The 21940-nt window shown below is 42.7% G+C and overlaps 1 protein-coding gene across 1 annotated transcript; it reads left to right on the top strand.

Annotated features, from left to right (window-relative positions):
• The first annotated feature begins 5546 nt into the window (after positions 1 to 5546).
• Zfp933l1 (zinc finger protein 933) lies at positions 5547 to 17872 on the top strand. Its single transcript, XM_039101464.2, has 6 exons — positions 5547 to 5605; positions 6048 to 6145; positions 6266 to 6540; positions 15147 to 15273; positions 15459 to 15519; positions 16759 to 17872. The coding sequence occupies exons 3-6, from the start codon at positions 6538 to 6540 to the stop codon at positions 17564 to 17566; spliced, it is 999 nt and encodes a 332-aa protein (XP_038957392.1). The 5' UTR covers positions 5547 to 5605; positions 6048 to 6145; positions 6266 to 6537; the 3' UTR covers positions 17567 to 17872.
• Positions 17873 to 21940: the final 4068 nt, after the last annotated feature.

Consider the following 21940-nt stretch of genomic DNA (forward strand, 5'->3'; position numbering starts at 1 on the left):
TGAGGTTTGCCAAGGAGCAGGGGGTTTTACAAAAGGAGTAATGCCAGTATGGAAATTAGTGAAAAATTGCATAGGAGACGAGGAAAGATGTGGTGCAGAGCTAAAAAAGGGCAATGAGGCGATAAGTCAGGTTAGAGAGGAACGCTCCCAAAAATCGGAGACCGAGGGAACTTCTAGCGAGGGAGATATGTCGGAAGACGATCTGGAGAGCATTGCTGACAGTTTAGAGAAAGTAAAATTGAAGGTAGAGCCATCAGCTTTGGGGCCGCCTCATCCACCGCTGTATGCTCCGGGCGGGGCAGAGGGACGTAGTCTACACCTGGAAACCTGGAGGGAACTGTAAGCCCAATGCTTCCCTGTATTTCAGGATGCGTAGGGCAATCGCACACATGAGTCGCTGGACTGGAAGATTGTCCAAAGACTGGCCGAAGGAGTTTGTGCATACGGTGTTACCGCTGCTTATGTAGTGGCGCAGTTAGAATCCTTACATCGCTTTTGTATGACTCCCAGCGATTGGCAGAATCTGGCTTGTGCCTGTCTGACATCAGGCCAGTATTTGGACTGGAAGGCATACTTTATTGAGTTTGCCGCCGAGCAGGCTGTGGTCAACGCTCGTAACGGGCAGCAAGTTTGGGATCAGGACATGTTGCTAGGACAAGGGAGATTTGCGGCAGCTCAGATCAATTATCCTCTTCAAGTATATGAACAAATCAACGCCATAGGGACCAGGGCATGGAAATCCCTTCCTAATAGAGGAGAGGTGAGCGGAAACTTGACTAAGATCATCCAGGGACCCACCGAGCCCTTTGCAGATTACGTGGCTTGTATGGTGGAGGCGGGAGGCTGGGTTTTTGGGGATCCTGATACCGCCATGCCACTGTTGAAACAGCTTATCTTTGAGCAGTGTACTAAAGAGTGCAGACAAGCTATTACTCCATATAAGGGAAAAGGCTTAGAGGTGTGGATGAGGCTCTGCAGGGACTTGGGGGGGGGGGGGCTTTGTCTAATTCAGGGTTGGCTGCTGCCGTCATGCAGATGTCCCAAAAAGACTAATAACTGCTTTAAATGTGGGCAGCCTGGCCATATGAGGCGCCAATGCCCACAACTAAAAGGAACAGGGGATCAATGGCCTAAGATGCATGGACTATGCCCCAAATGCAGAAAAGGTAATCACTGGGCCAATGAGTGCCGGTCGGTTAAGGACATTCACAGGCAGCCACTTAATACCGGTACCCGGCCAAAAAACTTGAGGAGGGGTCCCCAACCCCAGGGCCTGCAAATATATGGGGCGGTGTCAGAAGGATGGCCCAACCTGAATCCTCCAATGCACTGGGGCCACCCTGGAGAGCAACAAAAGGAAGTGCAGGACTTGACCTCAGTTCCACCACCAGACTCATATTAACCCCCCAAATGGGACTCAATTAGTGGATACAGATTTAAGGGCCCTTTACCTGCTGATACAGTGGGATTGATTTTAGGAAGAAGCTCTGTTACCATGCAAGGGTTAATAATTCATCCCGGGGTGATTGATCCGGATTTTACCGGACAGGTTAAAATAATGGTGTCTTCCCCTAGAGGCATCGTTGAGATATCTCCTGGGGAGAGGATAGCTCAATTGTTCCTTTTACCTAGCTATCACTCTAAATTTCCTGCTAAAGATTTGGAATGAGGAAGTAAGGGCTTTGGCTCAACTGGGGTCTCTAACATCTTTTGCTCCTTGGACCTTGACACCCGGCCACTGTTAAAACTGTCTATTGAAGGGAAATCCACATCCAGCCTCTTAGATACTGGTGCTGATTGTAGTATCATCAGCATCAAGGATTGGCCCACTGGGTGGCCAAGACAACAGTCTGAGCAAACACTGAGAGGACTAGGATATGCTCAAATGCTGGAAATGAGCTCTCATATCCTACATTGGAAGGATGACGAGGGACATTCTGGTGAGTTTCAACCATATGTATTGGCCGTTCCAGTGTCCTTATGGGGTCGTGACCTGATGAAAGAAATGGGCTTTATTTTAACTAATGAAGGGCGCTACAGCACGCAGGCCCCAGATATGATGATGGGAATGGGCTATGTCCCTGGAAGGGGGCTAGGCCGCTCTTTTACAGGGCAGAGCCTCCCCTGTGACAGTCCACAAAAAGACTGATCGTGGCAGGCTGGGTTTTTCATAGGGGCCATTGAGGGAGTTTTACCCATTACATGGAAAACTGAGGATCCGGTGTGGGTTCCTCAGTGGCCACTTCCCTCAGAAAAGTTGAATGCTGCCCAGGAATTGGTACAAGAACAGCTAGAATTGGGCCATATACGCCCTTCTACTTCCCCCTGGAATACTCCTATATTTGTTATAAAGAAAAAATCAGGGAAATGGAGACTTTTACATGACTTGAGAGAAATAGACAAATGGTTTTGATGGGCTCGGTACAGAGAGGGCTGCCATTGCCGTCTTCTTTGCCCAAAAATTGGCCTATAATAGTTTTAGATATTAAAGATTGTTTTTTTTTTCTCAATTCCTTTGCATCAGAATGATATGGTTAGGTTTTCCTTCACTGTTCCTTCTCAAAATCATGAAGAGCCTGATAAAAGGTTTGAGTGGACGGTTCTGCCACAGGGTATGGCAAATACTCCTACTACGTGTCAACTATATGTTGATACAGCCTTAAAAGAGGTTAGACAGAGGCTTCCTAAGGTGAAATGTTATCATTACATGGATGACATCCTTATTGCAGCTCCCAGAGAGGAGTTGCTTGATGAGGCGTACAGCTGCATGGTTGCACAGTTAAGGGAAAGGAACTTGGTTGTGTCCCCGGAAAAGGTTCAAAAGGACCTGGTAGTAAATTATTTAGGGACAAAAATAACTACAAACTCGGTGTCCCCTCAAAAGATCCACATTCGCACTGATAAATTATGTACATTAAATGATTTTCAAAAATTATTGGGAGACATTCAGTGGGTCCATAATGTTGAAAAGAAAACTCAATTTTCAACAGTATATACAATCCATTCTCACTAAAATCAATACCAAGTGCATTACTTTCATGTTACAAAGTTTGGCTGCCAGTTCTTAAACATGAATGCAGGGCAGTGCAACTTTTAATGCCTCATTAAAGAGACATTGTCTCAAATCCTATGTTTTATAAGTTTGGTTTCTAGAATAGTAATTACACAAAATATTATCCTAATTTAGAGATGTTGCCCCACCCCCACCCCTGTGGGATAAGTTGCTTTGCTAGCTTGTTGCCCAAGGCTGTAGCACACAATGTAGCAGCTGTGGTTAAAACAGCCAAAAAACAAAGTTCTGAGTCATTTCCGTGTTCCTGTTTTTTATCCTGAGAACAGTAAACCTGTTTTTCCACTGTGCTTCCAGGGTTTTTCCACCAAGGGCTAAGACTGCATATATAGCTGCCTGGAACCTTGACTAAATGGCATTCTCTCAGCATGAAAGACACAGTCTGTGTCTTGTTAACTTCCCCAGGCCTACACGAGGTTCTTGGTTCTGTGGTGGAGCAGGCGCCTTCAAAGAGATGTCTTTAGAGAGCTTTTTCTCTGGGTTGGCTCATGCCCCATGTTGTTTAGAATGACTCCAACCCTGAGTTACCAGTTCTAAGCTAACTATCTGTTACCAATGTTACAAATTTTTAATCATAGCCATTAATTTACAAGCCAAAACTCTCTAACCAAGACATGCACAGCATATTTGTACTTTAAAGACCAGTTAGAAATGAACATGTGTGGCTACACACATTTACTTATTTAAACCAGACAAAATTTTCTTACCTTTTATAGGTGTAATTTCAAGAGAGTACCTTGTCACCTGCCGAACCCAATAAACACAATCACAAGAGATTTTTCTAGGAAAAACAGTCATCATTTTCCTTTCCATAGAAGCCTAGAAGCTGCTGGGTTTTGTAGATAATCAGCTCCTGGCAGGGCTTCTCCATGTGTGCCTGACTCCAAGCTACAGGTTACAGGTGCAGGGCGCCAAAGTTTATCAGTTTTTGCTGTGCAAATTGAGTCAGTCTCTCTCTCTCTCTCTCTCTCTCTCTCTCTCTCTCTCTCTCTCTCTCTCTCCCTCTCTCTCTCCCTCTCCCTCACCCCCTCCCTGTCCCCCTCCCCCTCCTCCTCCCTGTCTGTCTCGATCTCCCTCTGTTTCTCATGTCTCTCTCTGTTGGTGCTTGCACGACACGAGAATGCCAAATCTTTCTTAAATTTTTTTTTTATTTACGATTTATTTATTTATTTTCACTGTAGATCTCCTTAGATACACCAGAAGAGGACAGCAGATCCCATTAACTCAGGGCCTTTGGAAGAGCAGTCAGTGTTCTTAACCACTGAGCCATCTCTCCAGCCCCAAATCTTTTGCTTTATTCACCGAATATATACCCCAAGTTCACCAGGTGGAAAATTCCAGGAAGCACAGTGGGAAAACCAGCTTAAACCCTCAAAACAAAGACCAAAGAACAAAAGACAGGAACCTGGTACAAGGCCAGGGCGTTCCTTTGTTAGAAACAAAAGGCTTCTACAAGCAACAGCAGGGCTTCAGCAGAGGCCAAACACTGTAGGGGGCCCAGGGGGTCCTCTCTCCTCCCTCTCTCCCCCCTCTTTTTCTCTCTCCCTCTCTCCAAGTTAAAACTACGTCAAGGGGTGGACAGCCAGCAGATAAAAGTTTTAACCATTCTTTCTCTTCAACATGAGGCACAGAGAACAATCAAAACGAAATGAAAACACAGACATAAACTGACAGACATGGACAGATTGCTGCACAATAAACAGAGGGAAGAGAACTACATGTGTCACCAAAGGGAGCCAGATATCCTACTTAAGAGACCTAGAACCAGAACTAAGGATTTCTCCAGCAGGAACCAGAGAGGAGGCAAGGTCTCCTGACCTCCTCCTGTGTGCATAGAGCGCTGGAAAGCTCATTTCATTCATGTTAATTTTCCTTCTCTTTTGCCAAAGCTTCTGGCCGGGTGAGTTGTCCCCTGTCCTGAAACCCATTCTCTCTCTCATATCCAGGGTCTAACTCATGAGAATTCTGCCAGAGAAGGGAGAGGCACAGTGGCAGCTACTGATGGTTGCTCCCCAGCACCCAGCTTTTTTAACTTCACCAATTCCTCCTCAGCTTATCTAATTAATTCTTTCATTTTTTGAGACTCATGGCGAGGGTCTGAAGCGTCCCTGATTAAAGCCCACAAAGAAAGTATCATCTACCAGGACCTTTTCAGGTTCGTAAAGTGTAATGATGTTACGTTTATTCCTTTTTTTTTTTTTTTTCAAGTTAGTATATTTACCGTTCCCTGCTCCTGGAACCATGGACAGAATGAGTCCACCTGGGCTAAATAGTTTTCCGATGTCTGTTTTTTGAACCCTGCTCCTCTCGCTTGAAGCAGTTGTTTTAAGCTGCGAACTCTCCATACTACCCCGCCCCATTTCACTGCTGCCGCAGGTTGAGTTCAGCGCTGGGCAGGTGCCGCCCCAGCCTATTGCTCCCCACCCCGCCCCGCCCCGCCCCGCCCCGCCCCAGTCGCCCAATGGCCTTTTGCTTTCACTTTGTTCCGTGCAGCTCCTCCTAAAGCAGCGCCTCTCAGCGGCTCTCTGTTTTTAGGTCTCTGTTGGGAGTGGTACCTGTAGCGGTCCGACAGCTTAAGGCGGAGCAGGGCTCACCGGAAAGGAGGAAAAGGGCGGGGGGGGGGGGGGTGGCGAGAGAAACCTACCTTTCGTGGGACGTGTATTTCACAGTCTCCCTAGTCTGCCAGGCTAAGGAGGTCACGCACAGAGACAGAGAAACAGAGAGACAAAAAGCACAAAATGTCTGGACTATATGGGAAGAGCTTTCGGGTGGGGGGGACCAGCCTCTGGGCTGAAAATTTCAGGGTACAAGGCAGGGTATGGCAACCATATCCTGTAACAGGTGGGGACTGCTTTGCTGTGTTAAATATGCATATCAGCCGCTTGTCCCAGGTCTGAATCCCAACAGCCACAAAACAAAAATCGTGTTCCCCCAAATCTCTCTTAATAACCTGGGCACCCTTCCGCTTGTGGGACAGATTGAGAACTCCACTGCAAGTTGAGTAACGAGCTACGCGAGCAGGAGGAAGAGCCTACTGAGTGCTGTAAGAGGAACTCGGGCTGAAGTCAAAACTTGGTGAGCACAGAGTCACTGCCCACAAAGGGGAGGAGCTGTGGGTCATCCCTGGGGCTGTGTGGGGAGACAGATGGGTAGGCAATTGGAGGACAAGTGCTATTGAAATGCAAATCCCTGCAGATCCGGAAAAGGTCCGTCCTTGCACTGGAAGCCTGGGTGGAGAACCTCTACACTGTGTCCCTTCAGCAAGCTCTAATCTTAAGGGTGGTGCTCATGTCACTCAAGATTCACTGGCCAATCAAAGCCTTGAGGCGGACCTGGCAGTCAGAAGAGGAGGCGGGTTCTTCTGGGTGCCGTGCGGCAGGCTTGAATGGTCTGCTTGAATGTGCTGTGATCTCTGTCCTGCGGCTGAATGCTGTGAAGTGTGCCCTGGCAAGCTCTGAAGCTGCGACATGGTGAGCACAGGATCACTGCCAACAACTGGGAGGAGTAGGGGGCTGGACAGTGAGAGCCGATGTGGTGTTTTCTTTTTCAGGGCAGGGTAGGAACCAGTGGCAAGATTCGGTCACCTGTGAGGTTCCTTGTGGTCCTAGCCATTCGCTGGATTACTTCACTATGGGGGTTGCATTTGTGCAGAGCATTTGGAAGAGTGGCTTGTGTGTAGAAAACATCCCTGGCATGAGGCTAAACTCAGAGAGCCCTAGTTTCTACAAGTTCTGTTAGCATGCACACAATAAGATGTATGATCCATTTGGAGTTAATCTTGTGGAGGTTGTAAAAGGCATCTCATGTGTTGGGTAGCGATCCAATATCAAACTGCGATGTAAAAGAGTAGAATTGATGATGTAAAGGATTTACTAATGCCTAGGAAATAGCAAGTCACACCAAGTAGAATTTAGCTGAGGGAGGACTGTCTCTAGAACACCCCACAGGTAAGCAGTATGCTAACCAGGCCTGTTCACCAGAATTGTCCAGAAATATGGCTCCAAGCCATAACAAAGGAAACAACTGATTTACTACCAGGCACCAAGCCCATCCCCATATCAAAGAGCAGGCCTCTTAACAAGATGCTCAATGGACATTACAGGATTATAGTCAACATTAGGCCCGGGTGTGCTTTAAAGGTTCAATTTTTTGTTCTTGAGAAAAGTATAGTTTTGCCACATGGGCAAGATGACACCTGGTGACAACCATTTGAAAAGGTAAAAAACTACTGTTGTGTTGAGCTCGGGCCCGACCAAGCAAGGCTTTCTTTCCCTGAGGTCCCCGTGTACTGAGAATGACATAGCTCCTGAAACCTAGAAACATGCTTAGCAGAGCCAGTAGCTGCCTGAGTCCTAGGCCTTGGGAGCTTTACCTAAGGCCCAGAGGTGTGGAGATAAAACAACTCCTCCTCCGATATCAGGAATAAGACTGGGAGAGCTGGTAGTGGTCTGGGGTTGCTTCAGATTCTGAGACTACAACTCTTCCTAGAATATGAGGTTGTGGTTATAGTCCCCAAGGCCACTATAAACTTGGTCAGTAATGTTTTTGAGATACACTGAGTTCCCCTTGTGCAGAATTGTTTGATTAGACTCTTCCTGAGTGTGTCCCATTGTATGATGGTTTCTGCTGACCTCATAGAAGTCTTCCATTTCCCTCAAGTAAGTAGTACGAGAGGTGGTGTTCTTAAGAAGCTTACTTAGCATAAGAAAGAACTTGTGCAAGTCCTCCCCGCTGCAGCCAGGTCTGGGACCTTTCACTTGCTGTGTAAATTTCCCATCTGTCTAAGTGGCTAGACCTGCAGTCTCCGTCCATATTTAAATTGTTCAGAACATAACCTAGAACCTGAACCTAAAAGACCTAAGGGTGACAGCATACATGGAATGCAAAATCTGTCCTAGGTGGTCCCCAGCTCCGAAAAAAAGAACCAAAAAAACCCAAAAAAAACAAAAAAACAAACAAAAAAAACCCCCCAAAAACCTGTCCTAGGCTGGCTCCTCTTTTAGCATTAACCAGTGTAGCTGGTCTTTGCTACTTTGTGGTTTCTTCTTTTTCCACCACCCTTAAGCGCCCCCCCCCCACTACCTCACCCCCACCTCATTTCACCCCCTAGCTGGGAAAACAGCTCACAGACCCTGACTCACCTTGACCCTGTCAGGCAGGCACCCCCACCACCCACCCCCGCCTCTCTGCTGCAGAGAAGCAGGGACAAACTCTGCTTTTAGAAATGGGCAAACGACTCCTGACATTTCCTTTTAGATTTTTTTTTTTTTTTTGACCACAGATACTAATAATCCACAACCAACCTTCCTAAAAGACCAACAACTCCAACCTGCCTCCCAGGGTCCTCACATTTATGTACCCTTCAAAAAAGTTCCCAGAATTCCAGATGTCACACCAACACAGAAATTCATAGCTAGCAAAACCATGTTCCTGCAAGAGCACTAGCAAACCATGGTTAGCAGCTGCAGACAGTCGGAAGCAGTCTCACCTTCTTACACCTGGGATTAAAATGAAAGCACATTCTTATAATATTTCTGTGTTTTTTAAAGAAACCAAAACTCCAGAATTCTCAAAAATGTCACTACAAACTAGAATTGGATACAAGCTATTATTAAGAGATTGTTTTAAATTGATCTTTTAATTGTGTGTGGAGTGATTTCTCCCTGGGAAGGCATATTCTACAACAGCTGCATCTTCAGCCTTTCATAAAAGAAGTTTCTGAGATAAGTAAGCTGTGTTAACTCAGGTCAGCTTGATCCCAATCTCTTCTTTCCCAAAGAAATGACCTTGCTTTTCTCTTGATTAAACATCCTAAATCTTTAAGTTAAAGGGGATATATCATAACAAAATCTTTTTTTTTTTTCTTTTTTTCAGAGCTGGGGACCGAACCCAGGGCCTTGTGCTTGCTAGGCAAGCGCTCTACCACTGAGCTAAATCCCCAACCCCTTATAACAAAATCTTAAAATTACTCATTTGAGTCATGTAATTAACTGTCCATTGCAGCAATAGGAAAAAATATTTGCATGTGGAGCATAGCTTCTGTCTTCAGATCAGAGTAGGAGGAACAGTTTTCTGTGTGCACTTCGAGATGAAACAGGGTAGGGCAATGGCTATGTCACAGACGTAGGAGAGTCAGCTGCAGGGATCACCATTATGAAGACAGACCTGATTCAGACAGGGTGGTGATTTTGTAATTTCCCAGCATATATTTAGTTAATGGATATGAATGAAAACAGACCAGGTTGATGGGAGTACAATTTGGGGAGGTTGTGTTAAGCCAATTTAATGAATATTAAATACCTCTGTTAAGAATTCTCTGTTTAACCAGAGCTTCCAGGGACTAAGCCACTACCCAAAGACTATACATGGACTGACCCTGGGCTCTAACCTCATAGGTAGCAATGAATAGCCTAGTAAGAGCACCAGTGGAAGGGGAAGCCCTTGATCCTGCCAAGACTGGACCCCCAGTGAATGGGATTGTTTGGGGGAGGGCAGCAATGGGGGGAGGATGGGGAGGGGAACACCCATGTAGAAAGGGGGTGGGGGGGTTAGGGGATGTTGGCCTGGAAACTGGGAAAGGTAATAACATTTGAAATGTAAATAAGAAATACCCAATTTAATAAAGATGGAAGGAAAAAAAAAGAATTCTCTGTTTAGATCTATACCCCATTTTTTAACTGAAATTTTTGCTTTGGAAAGTAATTTCTTGAGGTGTATATATATATCCTCTATAGGATATGGATTTAGTTTTAAAAAAATCTTTTCCCATTCCTTAGGCTGCCTCTTTGTCTAATTGATTAGGTTTTTGCCACTTCTAATCTATTTTCTATTATTGGCAAAGAGGAGAAACAGAATGCATGGGATGAGTGTTAACCTGTAATTTCTTTGATTTTTGATTATAGTCTTGTAGTTCATGTTTAAAAGACTTATATGTCTTTGTGTCTCCTTTTATTTGTGGTGCCTTCTATGTTGTGTGATTTTATTCACTATAATCTAATTATATTATTGTTTCTCTGGAAAATGATAGACCACCTATTTTTGTCTTCTGAAATTTTACTATGTTAGGAGTTTCTTGAGTTTTTGGTAGTTTGGGAAACAGTTTTAGTTTCTTCTTCCTGATCCTGAAGGCTTGCCTCTTCTCATTTCTTGGCAAATCTGTGTTTTCCAGTTGTTGCATCATCAATTTTGGGTTTTTTTGCTACGTAAGTGATTGATATGGTTTAAAATTTGATTTGGGTTTTTAAGACTTTCTGGTATATTATTGTCTCTGTCTTAATTAGCTTCAGTTGTCAACATTTTAGAGCCTACAGTCATTTGAGGGTGTCTCCCCCATCAGCATGGCTGGACGCTGTGCCAGTGAGAGATTTTGTTGTGGTGATTGATATGGGAAGGCTCTTCCACTGAGAGTGGCAGGGTTCCTAAGCAAGTGGGCCAGGGCTGGATAAGAGAGCTGGCTGAGTATGATACAGGGACCAAGCAAGTGGGCAAGCCAGGAAACAATGTTTGTCTGTTTGCCTTACTTTCTTGAAGCATGAGTTTTTATCCTAAGCTCTCAAAATGATGGATTGTGATCTGACAGAACCAAACAAGTGAACCTTTTAGAACCAGGTTAGAGGATTCAATTACAGCAGCAGAGTAGCAAGTTAGAACAACACCACCAAGAAAGAAAGGAAGGAAGAAAGGAAGAAAGAAAGGAAATGCAAAAAGTAATTCTGTTGCTGGACAGAAACTGGGAATGTTCTCCTTTGGAGGAATGTGGAAAATATCAGGACTTGAGATGGCAAACCGCATAGAAAGCTATACTTAGAGCTTAGTAAGCTGTTTTTATAGCACCTGAAAGATCAGAATATTGCTGATAAAGCGACAGAAGTTGAGGTCATAGGATTTCAGTCGAATAGATTCCATTGACAATTTAGCTAGATGTCATTTGTGTGGTTATTTTGACCCCAAATCTTTCTTATTCTGTCCATGCCCCGAAAAATTGAGTAAGGCAGAATTAAAAAATAATGGGCTGAATTATTTGATGGAATGTCGAATCTTTTGGATGGTTATTACCAGTGATTCATTCAGGACTACAATGAAAGGAAAAAAAGAAAGAGACAAGTGGAGCAGAGATTAATGCAAGTCTGTGGTTTGTAGAGAAAACCAGCATTGGGTAGTTTCAAATGGGAGCCAAATGCTGAAACAAAAGCGGGAATTTTCAAAGAGATTATCACTGTCTTAGTTAAGGTCTTATTGCTGTGAACAGACACTATGACCAATGTAAGTTTTATAAGGACAGCATTTAATTGGGGCTGGTTTACAGGTTCAGAGGTTCAGTCCATTATCATCAAGGTGGGAACTTGGCAGCCTTGCTGCATCCAGGTAGACACGGTGCAGGAGGAGCTGAGTTCTACATCTTCACCTGAAGGAAGCCAACCGTCTAAGCACCCTCAGGCAGCTAGGAGGAGAGTCTCCAAGCCCACCCCCACAGTGACACAGGACCTCCCACAAGGCCACACCTTCTAATAGTGCCACTCCCTGGGCCAAGCATATGCAAACCATCACAATCACCATTAAAGAGAAGGTCCTTTCAGGATTGAAAACCTAAGAAGATGTCCTAAGGGAAACACTCCCTGCTAAGCCTTCAATTAATGGAAGGAGTAAGCAAAGTGGTTTCTAGACCCAGGAAGGAACTTAATAAAAAACCTTCAACTGTGATCCAAGCATTGTAGGCTCCATCCCAGTACAGAATCCAAACTTGACAGGATCACCCAAGTTCTGGAAAGAAGAAAGATGCAATAGTTAAGGTCACAGATTCTTCCCCTGGGGTTTCAGTTCAGCACTGTTCCAGGCATCTGTGTTTGGCAGAGTCAGAGCCCCAGTGAGGGAGGACACAGAGTGCATTGCATGAACCTGTGAGGATGAAGCCTGAGTTGCATTTCGAGACCACAAGATGTTGAGATACCTAAGCTATGAGACACTTGCCATGGAGAGATGCATATAGGGAGTGGAAGAAACTCAACAGAGATGTATGAGAAGTTGCAGGGATAAGGTCATCTAAGCCTTTTGAAATTGATGCCCCCATGTGTCTGAGAGCTGCAGGATTTGGTGTTCGCCCTGCTGGGTTGCTTGTTTCGGTCCAATCTTCCCCTGCTATGTACACATTCCTATCTATTGGAATGGGAAGGGGTATTCCTTGCTGTTGTGTGTTGGAAAGATATAATTTGCTTTCTGATTTTACAAGATGTGGCAATTGAGAGATTGTTTTGAGTGTCAGAAGAGACTTCGAACATTTGAAGAGTGTAGGGGCTGCTGCAGACTGTTAGGGTCATTGAAGTTAAACTAAATGCATTTTCATCATGGATGACAATGAGCCTATAGTGACAAGGTTCAGAATGTAGTTGATTGAGTCAAAAAGCTCCTACGTAGAGTGATGTCTTTGAACAGTTGTCTCTCCTTTGTGGCTTTCTTTGGGGGAGCTTGTTATGTTAGGGTCCAAGAGTCACTGAAGGAAGACCCCAGACTCAAATAGTATGCAAAAGGAAAGAGCATTTTATTCTGCAGAATTCTAGTATGCAGGGGTCTACAATTCACTAGGATGGAGACAGACATGTGAATTTAAAGCCAATTAGGGTAATTTGATGGAGGAGTAGGCGACCTTTATCCTGATTGGTTGGCTCAATATCCAGGGGTATGGGTATCTTTGGGATTGGTCAAGGTTCTTGGGAATTTGGGCGACTTTCTGGAACTATTGCTGATTAACTATTCTTGGCTTAGGCTTGGCTCAGACAAGGTGGCAGGGGCAGCTCCTGGCAGCGCCTGATTGGCTGCCTGTGAGGGGTTTCCCTGGAATTGACTTGTTTTGGACTTTTCCAGTTCTGCAAAACAGAAACTTAGGCCTAGTCTCCCAAACTGCCAGTTTACAACCTGTCATGGAGTCAGCTTGGCTCTGGTCAACTCAGTCCTCTCAATAGAAGCTTTTGTAGGAGGAACCTTTCTAGATTGCTTATTGGGGATGAGAATTGAGTGTCTATAGACTCAACCCATTTCCTGTTTGTGTGTGTGTGTGTGTGTGTGTGTGTGTGTGTGTGTGTGTGTGTCTACTGTGTTGTGGTTGAAACTGATCAGCCAGCTTCCTTCTCATGTTGCCTTGCCTTCATTATAGATTCTATCCCTAAATCACATGAGACACAGTTGAAGCTATTGTTGTTCAGTCAGTGCTAAACTATTTTGTGAGCCTGGTGTTTTTATATTTTTCAGTTTGTTGTTTTTGTTGTTGTTTTTGAAGACAGAGTTTCTCTGTGAAGCCCTGGCTTTCCTGAAAATAGATGTGTAGACATGCAGGCCCCAAATTTAAAGGTCAGAATGCTGGGATTAAATGTGGACCACTGTGTCTGGCTTTGTCTTTGTTTTGATTTGTTTGTTTTTATATTATTGGCTGATAGTCCTGTAATGTAGGTTTTGGTACATGTCAAGCATATGCTATTGTGTTGATCTTCATCGATACTGTGAATTTTCAGATTTGACAGAGAGAATATTCTATTTCTCAGGATGCCCTGCATTCATGACTTTAATACTGCCTGAGCTTTACTGCCAAGATTTCTGAGTCATTGGATTACAGATGCATGATATTCTTCCTACCTGTTGTTTGTTTTGATTTTTTTAAATGAATCTGAGTATTTTGCCTGTGTGCATGAATATGTGTAGGTTGGTGTCATTATGCAGGTGAAGGCAGGTACAGGATAAAATGAGGCCTGTCATTGGACAAAGGAAGGATGGGTGGGAAAAAAGTTTTAGAGAGGCAGAAGAGGTGGGAGCAAGGAGTAGGGAACTGAGAGAACATGGCGGTGGATCTTAAGAGTCCTCTCTGCACATATTACAAGTTGTTATGACTATATTAAAGGAATGGATGTGTACAGGATTTTGTGTTGTCTAGATGGGCAAATTATATCATATCAATTGGATCAGAGGATATTGTGTGGTGTGTTCTTTCATGTGCCAACTTAATTGAGTTCAAGAGAATGGCAGGACACACCAGGCAGAATACACCCACCACAGAATTGGGATGGGTATGCCTGGTGTGGTGGAAATCAGCCAAGAAAGAGCTGTGAGTGAGAGTGGGGTGGCCTGACAGGGTGTCTGTTGGAATGGCTCAAGGACAGTGGGTCAGAAAGTACTTGAGGGCAGCGTGGAGCCACTGAGATAAATTAGTGCAGTTCCAATGGCCTGTCAGAGCCAGAACTAGCAAGAGAGCACCCGCCAGGGTATATGCAGGAACTGGTTCCGCTTTATTTTTACCTCAACAAATATGCATGTCACGTATGCCTGGTCCCCATAGTAGTCAGAAAATGGCTTCAGAATCCCTGAACTTGGAGTAATGGATAGTTGTGAACCACCCTTGTAAGTACCGACAATTGAGCCAATTAACTTGCAAGACCAGCAAGAGCTCTTCACTGCTGAGCCATCTCCGGTCCTACGTTGCTTATTTAGGACACATTTACATTGCCAATATTTTCATCTGTCCATTTGTAATGCATTCAGGATTCTGAAAGATGAATACAGAACTGGAATGAATGTGTATTCTTTGTAAGAACTTCAGTAAAAACCTCTGAGTTCTTTCTTTCTTGTTTGTTTGATTGGTTTTTACAGGGGAGACAGGCTCTTAATATGTACTGGATAGACCATCCAACTCAATGATATACACCTGCCCCTGCCTCCTGAATGCTGGAATTAAAGGCATGAGCCAATATACTCAGCTTGCCCATCATTTTTATAAATAGTAATTGTTCATAACAATTACCCTGATGTGTGCTTCTCTCTCTCTCTCTCTCTTTCTCTCTCTCTCTCTCTCTCTCTCTCTCTCTCTCTCTCTCTGTTAATTAACATTTCTCTTGCAAGGCTATATCCTACTCAAAGAGCAAAGAAATGACAGAGGTGAACCTTCTAAGAAGACTTGATAATTACATTAGAATTTCTGCGTCAAGAAATAAGTTGGGGAAGCATCAGAATATACAAATATATTGTCGTTGAAGCATACATTTATAGTGATGTCAGTATCATGGTTTCTATTCTACCCATGTATGGGATATTTTAGGATGCAGTGACCTATGATGATGTGTATTTGAACTTCACTCAAGAAGAATGGGTTTTGCTGGATCCTTCACAGAAGAATCTCTACAAAGATGTGATGCTGGAGACCTATAGGAATCTCAGTGCTATAGGTGAGATAGTGAATTTCCTTCCACTTTTTAAGAGAACAACTGTTTTTTGTTACTAATGCTTTTCTGTAATTTCAATTGATAGTGAGGAAGAATGAGGTGAATAAATCAGGTTCACTAAAGATAGTAACTTAAATTTTGCCTAGTTTCTAATAATATATCTTACATTTTCTGGTACTATATTTTAGGCTACTATTGGGAAGGCCATAATATTGAAGATCATTGTCAAAGTTCCAGAAGTCATGGAAGGTAATTTTCATGTGCAAGTTTGTGTGAATATGCTCTGAAGAAATGTTAATGTGTCCCGGAAGTTTTAAAGAAAAGCAACACTGTAAAAAAGGCACTTCTTTAAGTGTATTGATTATTATTAAGTTCTCACAAATCCATGTACCTCAATGTCAGCTGTCTGATTATATTTACAAGGCATTCCTCTAAGAAAGAAGAAAAAAGAAGCAATGCCTTAACAGATATTACCATTTGAATCATAGCCACATTACAGCTACTCTGTAGAACTGCCAATCTAATTAGTCTCATACCACTCACATATTGCAAAAGATAGAGAGATAGATAGATACATACATAGATACATACATAGATGCATAGATACATATATAGATGCATTGATACTACATAGATATATAGATATACATAGAGATATAGATGTAGATAGACAATAGCTGAGAAGTACATGTTTCTAATAAGCAAATATTCCATAGTAAAGCTGATTACTCATATAGTAACACTGCTAAGTTTAAGTGAGAGGGTCAGTTTATGAGAGTCAAGAATATGGTTGGGGAGAAACCTTAATCCCTATACCACATGTTTATGATGAATAAAAATTCAAACTGTGTTAATGCAATGTGAAAATCTTTCATTTGTTGTTCTTTTATTAGGTATATCACAATGGATATAGCCATGTGAGCACAGGGATATTGAAAGAAGCAATGTACCTCTCTCTCTCCCACAACAATTAGAATTTATGTAGTAGTCGCCATTTGAGTAGACTTTCTCAGTGTGATACAAATTTATAATTAGTTGGTTTTCCAACTTCATTGGGAATATATCCATAAACCCACACTGTAGAAAATCCCTATGTGGAATGTGGAAATTCTTTTCTTTTTACTCTGGTTCACTTTGCCAATCTAGTATGCAAATGTGTATTTTACAATATAGGAAAATTTATGAATGTACTCAGTATGGTAAAGCTTTGAGCTCTTCCATTTCTCTTCAAATATGTGAAAAATCTCAGAGAAAAAGGATGCCGCAAATGTGAACCGTGTAATGACACTCTTACCATCACAGGTATCCCCAAAGATGCAAAAACAACCCAAATGAAGGGGGGAAACCATGAATGTAAACAAAGTGATAAAAGAGATCTGATTCCTCTTTACAATTAGACCAAATTGTAAAATTAATTCTTACAGATAAAAAGATTCATCGGTGTAATGAATGTGGTAAAGCTTTCACATATGCCAATTATCTTTGCAGGCATGAAAGGAGTCATCCTGGAGAGAAACCCTCTGAATACACTCATTGTGGTAAAGCTTTGGCATATCAGAGTCATCCTCAAAGGCGTGAAAGAATTCATACTGGAGAGAAGCCCTATGAAGGGATTCAGTATGATGAAGCCTTTGTACATCACAGTAGTCTCCAAATACATAAAGAAACGCACACTGAAGAGAACTCTTATGAATGTAACCAGTGTGGTAAAATCTTTGCACGTCGTTGTAATCTTCGAACACATAAAACAATACACACTGGAAAGAAACCCTACAAATGCGATCAGTGTGGTAAAGCCTTTGCACGAAAAAGTCATCTCAAAACGCATGGAATAACACATTCTGGAGAGAAACCTTACAGATGTGATCATTGTGGTAAAGCCTTTGCATATCATAGTTATCTCCAAGTACATAAAAGAATACATACTGGAGAGAGACCTTACAAATGTGATCAGTGTGGTAAAGCCTTTGGACATAGTTGTCATCTCCAAGTACATAGAAGAATACATACTGGAGAGAAGCCCTATGAGTGTAATCAGTGTGCTAAAGCCTTTGTAGGTCTGAGTGATCTTAAAAAACATGAAAGAACTCACACTGGAGAGAAGCCTTACAAATGTAATGAATGCGGTAGAGCCTTTGTGTGTAACTCTGGTCTCCAAATGCATAAAGCAACACATACTGGAATGAAGCCTTATGAATGTAAGCACTGTAGTAAATCCTTTGCCACTCATAGGCACCTTTACAATCATGAAAGAACTCATACTAGAGCATGTACGTTGATGTCTATATGGAGGTGAGGGCTGGCACAAGTAAAGCCGAGGCCTATAATCCGACAGTGAGAAAGTGGGGCTGGTACAGAGTTTTGGTAAGTGGGGAGAGAGGAAAAAGAAGGGAAGAACCAAGATGGAGGGCAGAGAAGGACGATTCAGATCCATGTGGCCTTAAATGGCCATAGGTAGTTAAGAATATTTCTTAAGGGATTTATTATAGGTCAAATTGGTATTATGTAGTGGGCAGTTTATATCTTTATCAATTGTGAGTTTATTGTGTGGATGTATTGTGGATTGAGAATTTAACATATAAATTTGATTACTAAACTGTAAGCTTTATTGAGTCTTGATTTTTAACGGGTTGCCGGGAATTATAGTATAACTATTAGGCGGCAGACGCTGGGAACGTAAACAGCTGGGGCAGACAGCTACGAGAGAAAAACCACTGCAGAAAGAAAGCCACGAGATAGGCAAGGTGGGCAGCGTCCCACCTTGGGAAGGAGATGGACAGAGCGTTTGCTGCCAGACTCGTCAGTAGCTTGAGACAGGAAGGAGCTTATCAGGTGAGACAGTTTGCTGACTGAGATGAGAGCACCTCCCAGACGCCGTGCAGCACTGTGGGGCCAGCACTAACGCTGGTTAAAAGTTTCTGTTATTTAATAATTTGATGACTACTATGACAGGAAAGAAACCTTACAAATGGAGTCAATGTGGTAAAGCTTGTTCACAATCAGGTCACCATCAAGTACATAAAAGAACACATATTAGAGAGTAGCCCTATGGTGTGGTTAGAATATGCTTGGCCCATGGCAAGTGGCACTATTAGGAGGTGTGGGCTTTCTAGGATAGGTATAGCCTTTGAGGAAGTATGAAATCCTATACTAAAGTTCACCCAGGGCTGCCTTCTGATCAAGATGTAGAACTCTCAGCTCCTCCAGCACCATAGCTACTTGGACACTGCCATTCTCTCCACCTTGATAATAGATTGAACATCTGAATCTGTACACCACCCCCAGTTAAATGCTGTCCTTTATAAGAGTTGCCTTGGTCATGTTTTCACAGCAATAAAACCCACATTAAGACAAAAGGCACAAATGATATCGCAGTGGAAAGAAACCCTATGAATGTATTGACTATGGTGAAGCCTTTGCACATTTTTATAGTTCTCACTATAACAAAGGTATTCATATTTCCATTCACTGAAACCCTGTGAATGGAAGCAATGCACAGCCTTTGTCCTTCACAGTTATCTGTGAAAATAGATACAACTGAAAACATACTGGAGAAAAACCTTAGGAATGTTCACAGTGTGCTGTAAAGTCTTTGTGTTTTGAAATCTACGTAGATCCTTAACAATTCAAACACCTGATCCAGGTAAGAGCCAGAGAGCATTGTAAACAAGCTGTTTGAGTTAGAAGGTTAGGGGTTAGGGTGGTTGGGTTTATGGTTAGTATTAGAAAGTCAAGGGTTACTGTTAGGGGTATAAGGTTAGAGGGTTAGGGATATATGTTAGGGTTGGATATATGTCAGGATTAGAAGGTTGGGATATGGTTAAAAGGGATTAGGTGGAAACAGAAAAAGGATAGGGTTAGGAATTAGGGTTTATGGTTAGGGGGTTGGGGTTAGGGTTAGGATTAGACAGTGTTAGAATTAGACCGTGTACTGACTGGTTTTATGTGTCAACTTGGACACAAGCTGGAGTTATCACAGAGAAAGGAGCCTCCCTTGAGGAAATGCCTCCATGAGATCCAACTGTACGGTATTTTCTCAGTGATCAGGGATGGGAAGATCCATTGTGGGAGGTGCTGTCTCTGGGCTGGTAGTCCTGGGTTCTATAAGAAAGCAAGCTGAGCAAGCCAGGGGTAGCAACCCAATAAGTAACATCCCTCCATGGCATCAGCTTCCTGACCTGCTTGAGTTCTAGCTCTGACTTCCTTTGGTGATGAACAGCAATTTGTAAGTGTAAGCTACATAAGCCCTTTCCTCCCTAACTTCTTTCTTGGTGATGATGTTTGTTGACGAATAGAAACCCTGACAAAGACAGATGGGGTTAGGTTTAGAGGGTTAGAATGTTAGGAATTATGGTCAGGGTGAGGATTGGGTGGGGGGTTAGGGTTACAGGTACAGAGGGCTTAGGGTGAAAGAAAGAAAAGGAAAGAAGGAAAGAAAGAAGAATGAATTTGAGGGAGGAAATGTGAGGAGGTTGGGGGAAAGGGAGGCATGAAAATGATAGAAATATAGTATTTACATATAAAATTCTCAGAACAAATATAAAAAATCAAGATGAAAAGTCTCAAACTGGAAGGTAAGGAGAGCTGTTACCACACATTAATGAAATTTGATCAATTGTTAGGTCTTACCTTAAAAAAGTCATATATTCCAATGAATTGGAAAACTCTAAAATAGATTTCCAGATGTATATAAGCAGCTTTATATAAAGCAATAAAAGTAAAACAGTAATCAAGTATTTACCAATTAAAAAAATTAACTGCTCTCTCTCTCTCTCTCTCTCTCTCTCTCTCTCTCTCTCTCTCTCTCTCTCTCTTCCTCTCTTCCTCTCCTGGCTTGACATGAAAAAAAAATTAATTGACCTTCAATGAAATACTAACACGAATAACTATGCTATTAAATAACAAAGGAAGGGCACATTACCAAACTCTTTATGAAGCTAGGATTAGCCTGATACTAAAGCCAGATTAAATAAAATATTAAAAATTGGGGCTGGAGAGATGGCTCAGCGGTTAAGAGCACTGATTGCTCTTCAAGAGGTCCTGAGTTCAAATCCCAGCAACCACATGGTGGCTCACAACCATCTGTAATGGGGTCTGATGCCCTCTTCTGGTGTGTCTGAAGATGGCTTCATATATAATAAATAAATAAATCTTTAAAAAAATAAATAAATAATTACTGACCGATATAAATATATACGTATGCAAAATTTCTTTAAAAATACTTGCAAACTCAATTCAATAATGTATCAAAAAAGTAGGGAAGACCAAGGAACATGGGCACTGGGGAAAATTTCCTGAATAGAACACCAATGACTTATGCTCTAAGATCAAGAATCAACAAATGGGACCTCATAAAGCTGCAAAGCTTCTGTAAGGCAAAGGACACTGTTATTAGTACAAAACGGCAACCAACAGATTGGGAAAAGATCTTTACCAATCCTACATCTGATAGAGGGCTTATATCCAATACATACAAAGAACTCAAGAAGTTAGATTCCAGAGAGCCAAATAACCCTATTAAAAAATGGGGTACAGAGCTAAACAAAACATTCTCAGCTGAGGAATGCCAAATGGCTGAGAAGCACCTAAAAAAATGTTTAACATCTTTAGTCATCAGGGAAATGCAAATCAAAACAACCCTGATATTTCACCTCACACCAGTCAGAATGGCTAAGATCAAAAACTCAGGTGACAGCAAATGCTGGCAAGGATGTGGAGAAAGAGGAACACTCCTCCATTGTTGGTGGGATTGCAGACTGGTACAACCATTCTGGAAATCAGTCTGGAGATTCCTCAGAAAATTGGACATTGCACTACCTGAGGACCCAGCTATACCACTCCTGGACATATACCCAAAAGATGCTCCAACATACAACACAGACACACACTCCACTGTGTTCATAGCTGCCTCATTTATAATAGCCAGAAGCTGGAAAGAACCCAGAAGCCCTTCAACAGAGGAATGGATTAAAAAAATGTGGTACATCTACACAATGGAGTACTACTCAGCTATCAAAAACAGTGACTTCATGAAATTCATAACAAATGGATTGGACTAGAAAATATCCTGAGTGAGGTAACCCAATCCAAAAAAAAAAAAAAAAAAAAAAAAAGCACACATGGTATGTACTCACTGATAAGTGGATATTTTCCCAAAAGCTTGAATTACCCAAGATACAATCCACAGACCACATGAAGCTCAAGAAGGACAAGCAAAGTGCAGATGACTCACTCCTTAAAAGGGGGAACAAAAATATTCATAGGAGGGGATATGGAGGCAAAGTTTGGAGAGAGACTGAAGGAACGGCTATTCAGAGCCTGCCCCTCCTGGGGATCCAGCCACCAAAACTAGACAATATTGATCAAGCCAAGAACTACATGCTGACAGGGGCCTGATATAGCTGTCTCCTGAGAGGCTCAGTCAGAGCGTGAAAAGTACAGAGGCAAATGCTAGCAGCCAACCATTGAACTGAGAACGTGGTCCCCATTGGAGGAGTTAGAGAAAGGATTGCTAAAGGGCCTTACAAACCCATAAGAACAACAATACCAACAACCAGAGCTCCCAGGGACTAAACCACCACCCAAAGAGTAGACATGGGCAGACCCATGGCTCCAGCTGCATATGTAGCAGAGGATGACCTTGTCGGGCACCAATGGGAGGAGAAGCCCT

This window comes from Rattus norvegicus, chromosome 1 (genome assembly GCF_036323735.1).
Source record: "Rattus norvegicus strain BN/NHsdMcwi chromosome 1, GRCr8, whole genome shotgun sequence".
Classification (NCBI taxonomy): domain Eukaryota; kingdom Metazoa; phylum Chordata; class Mammalia; order Rodentia; family Muridae; genus Rattus; species Rattus norvegicus.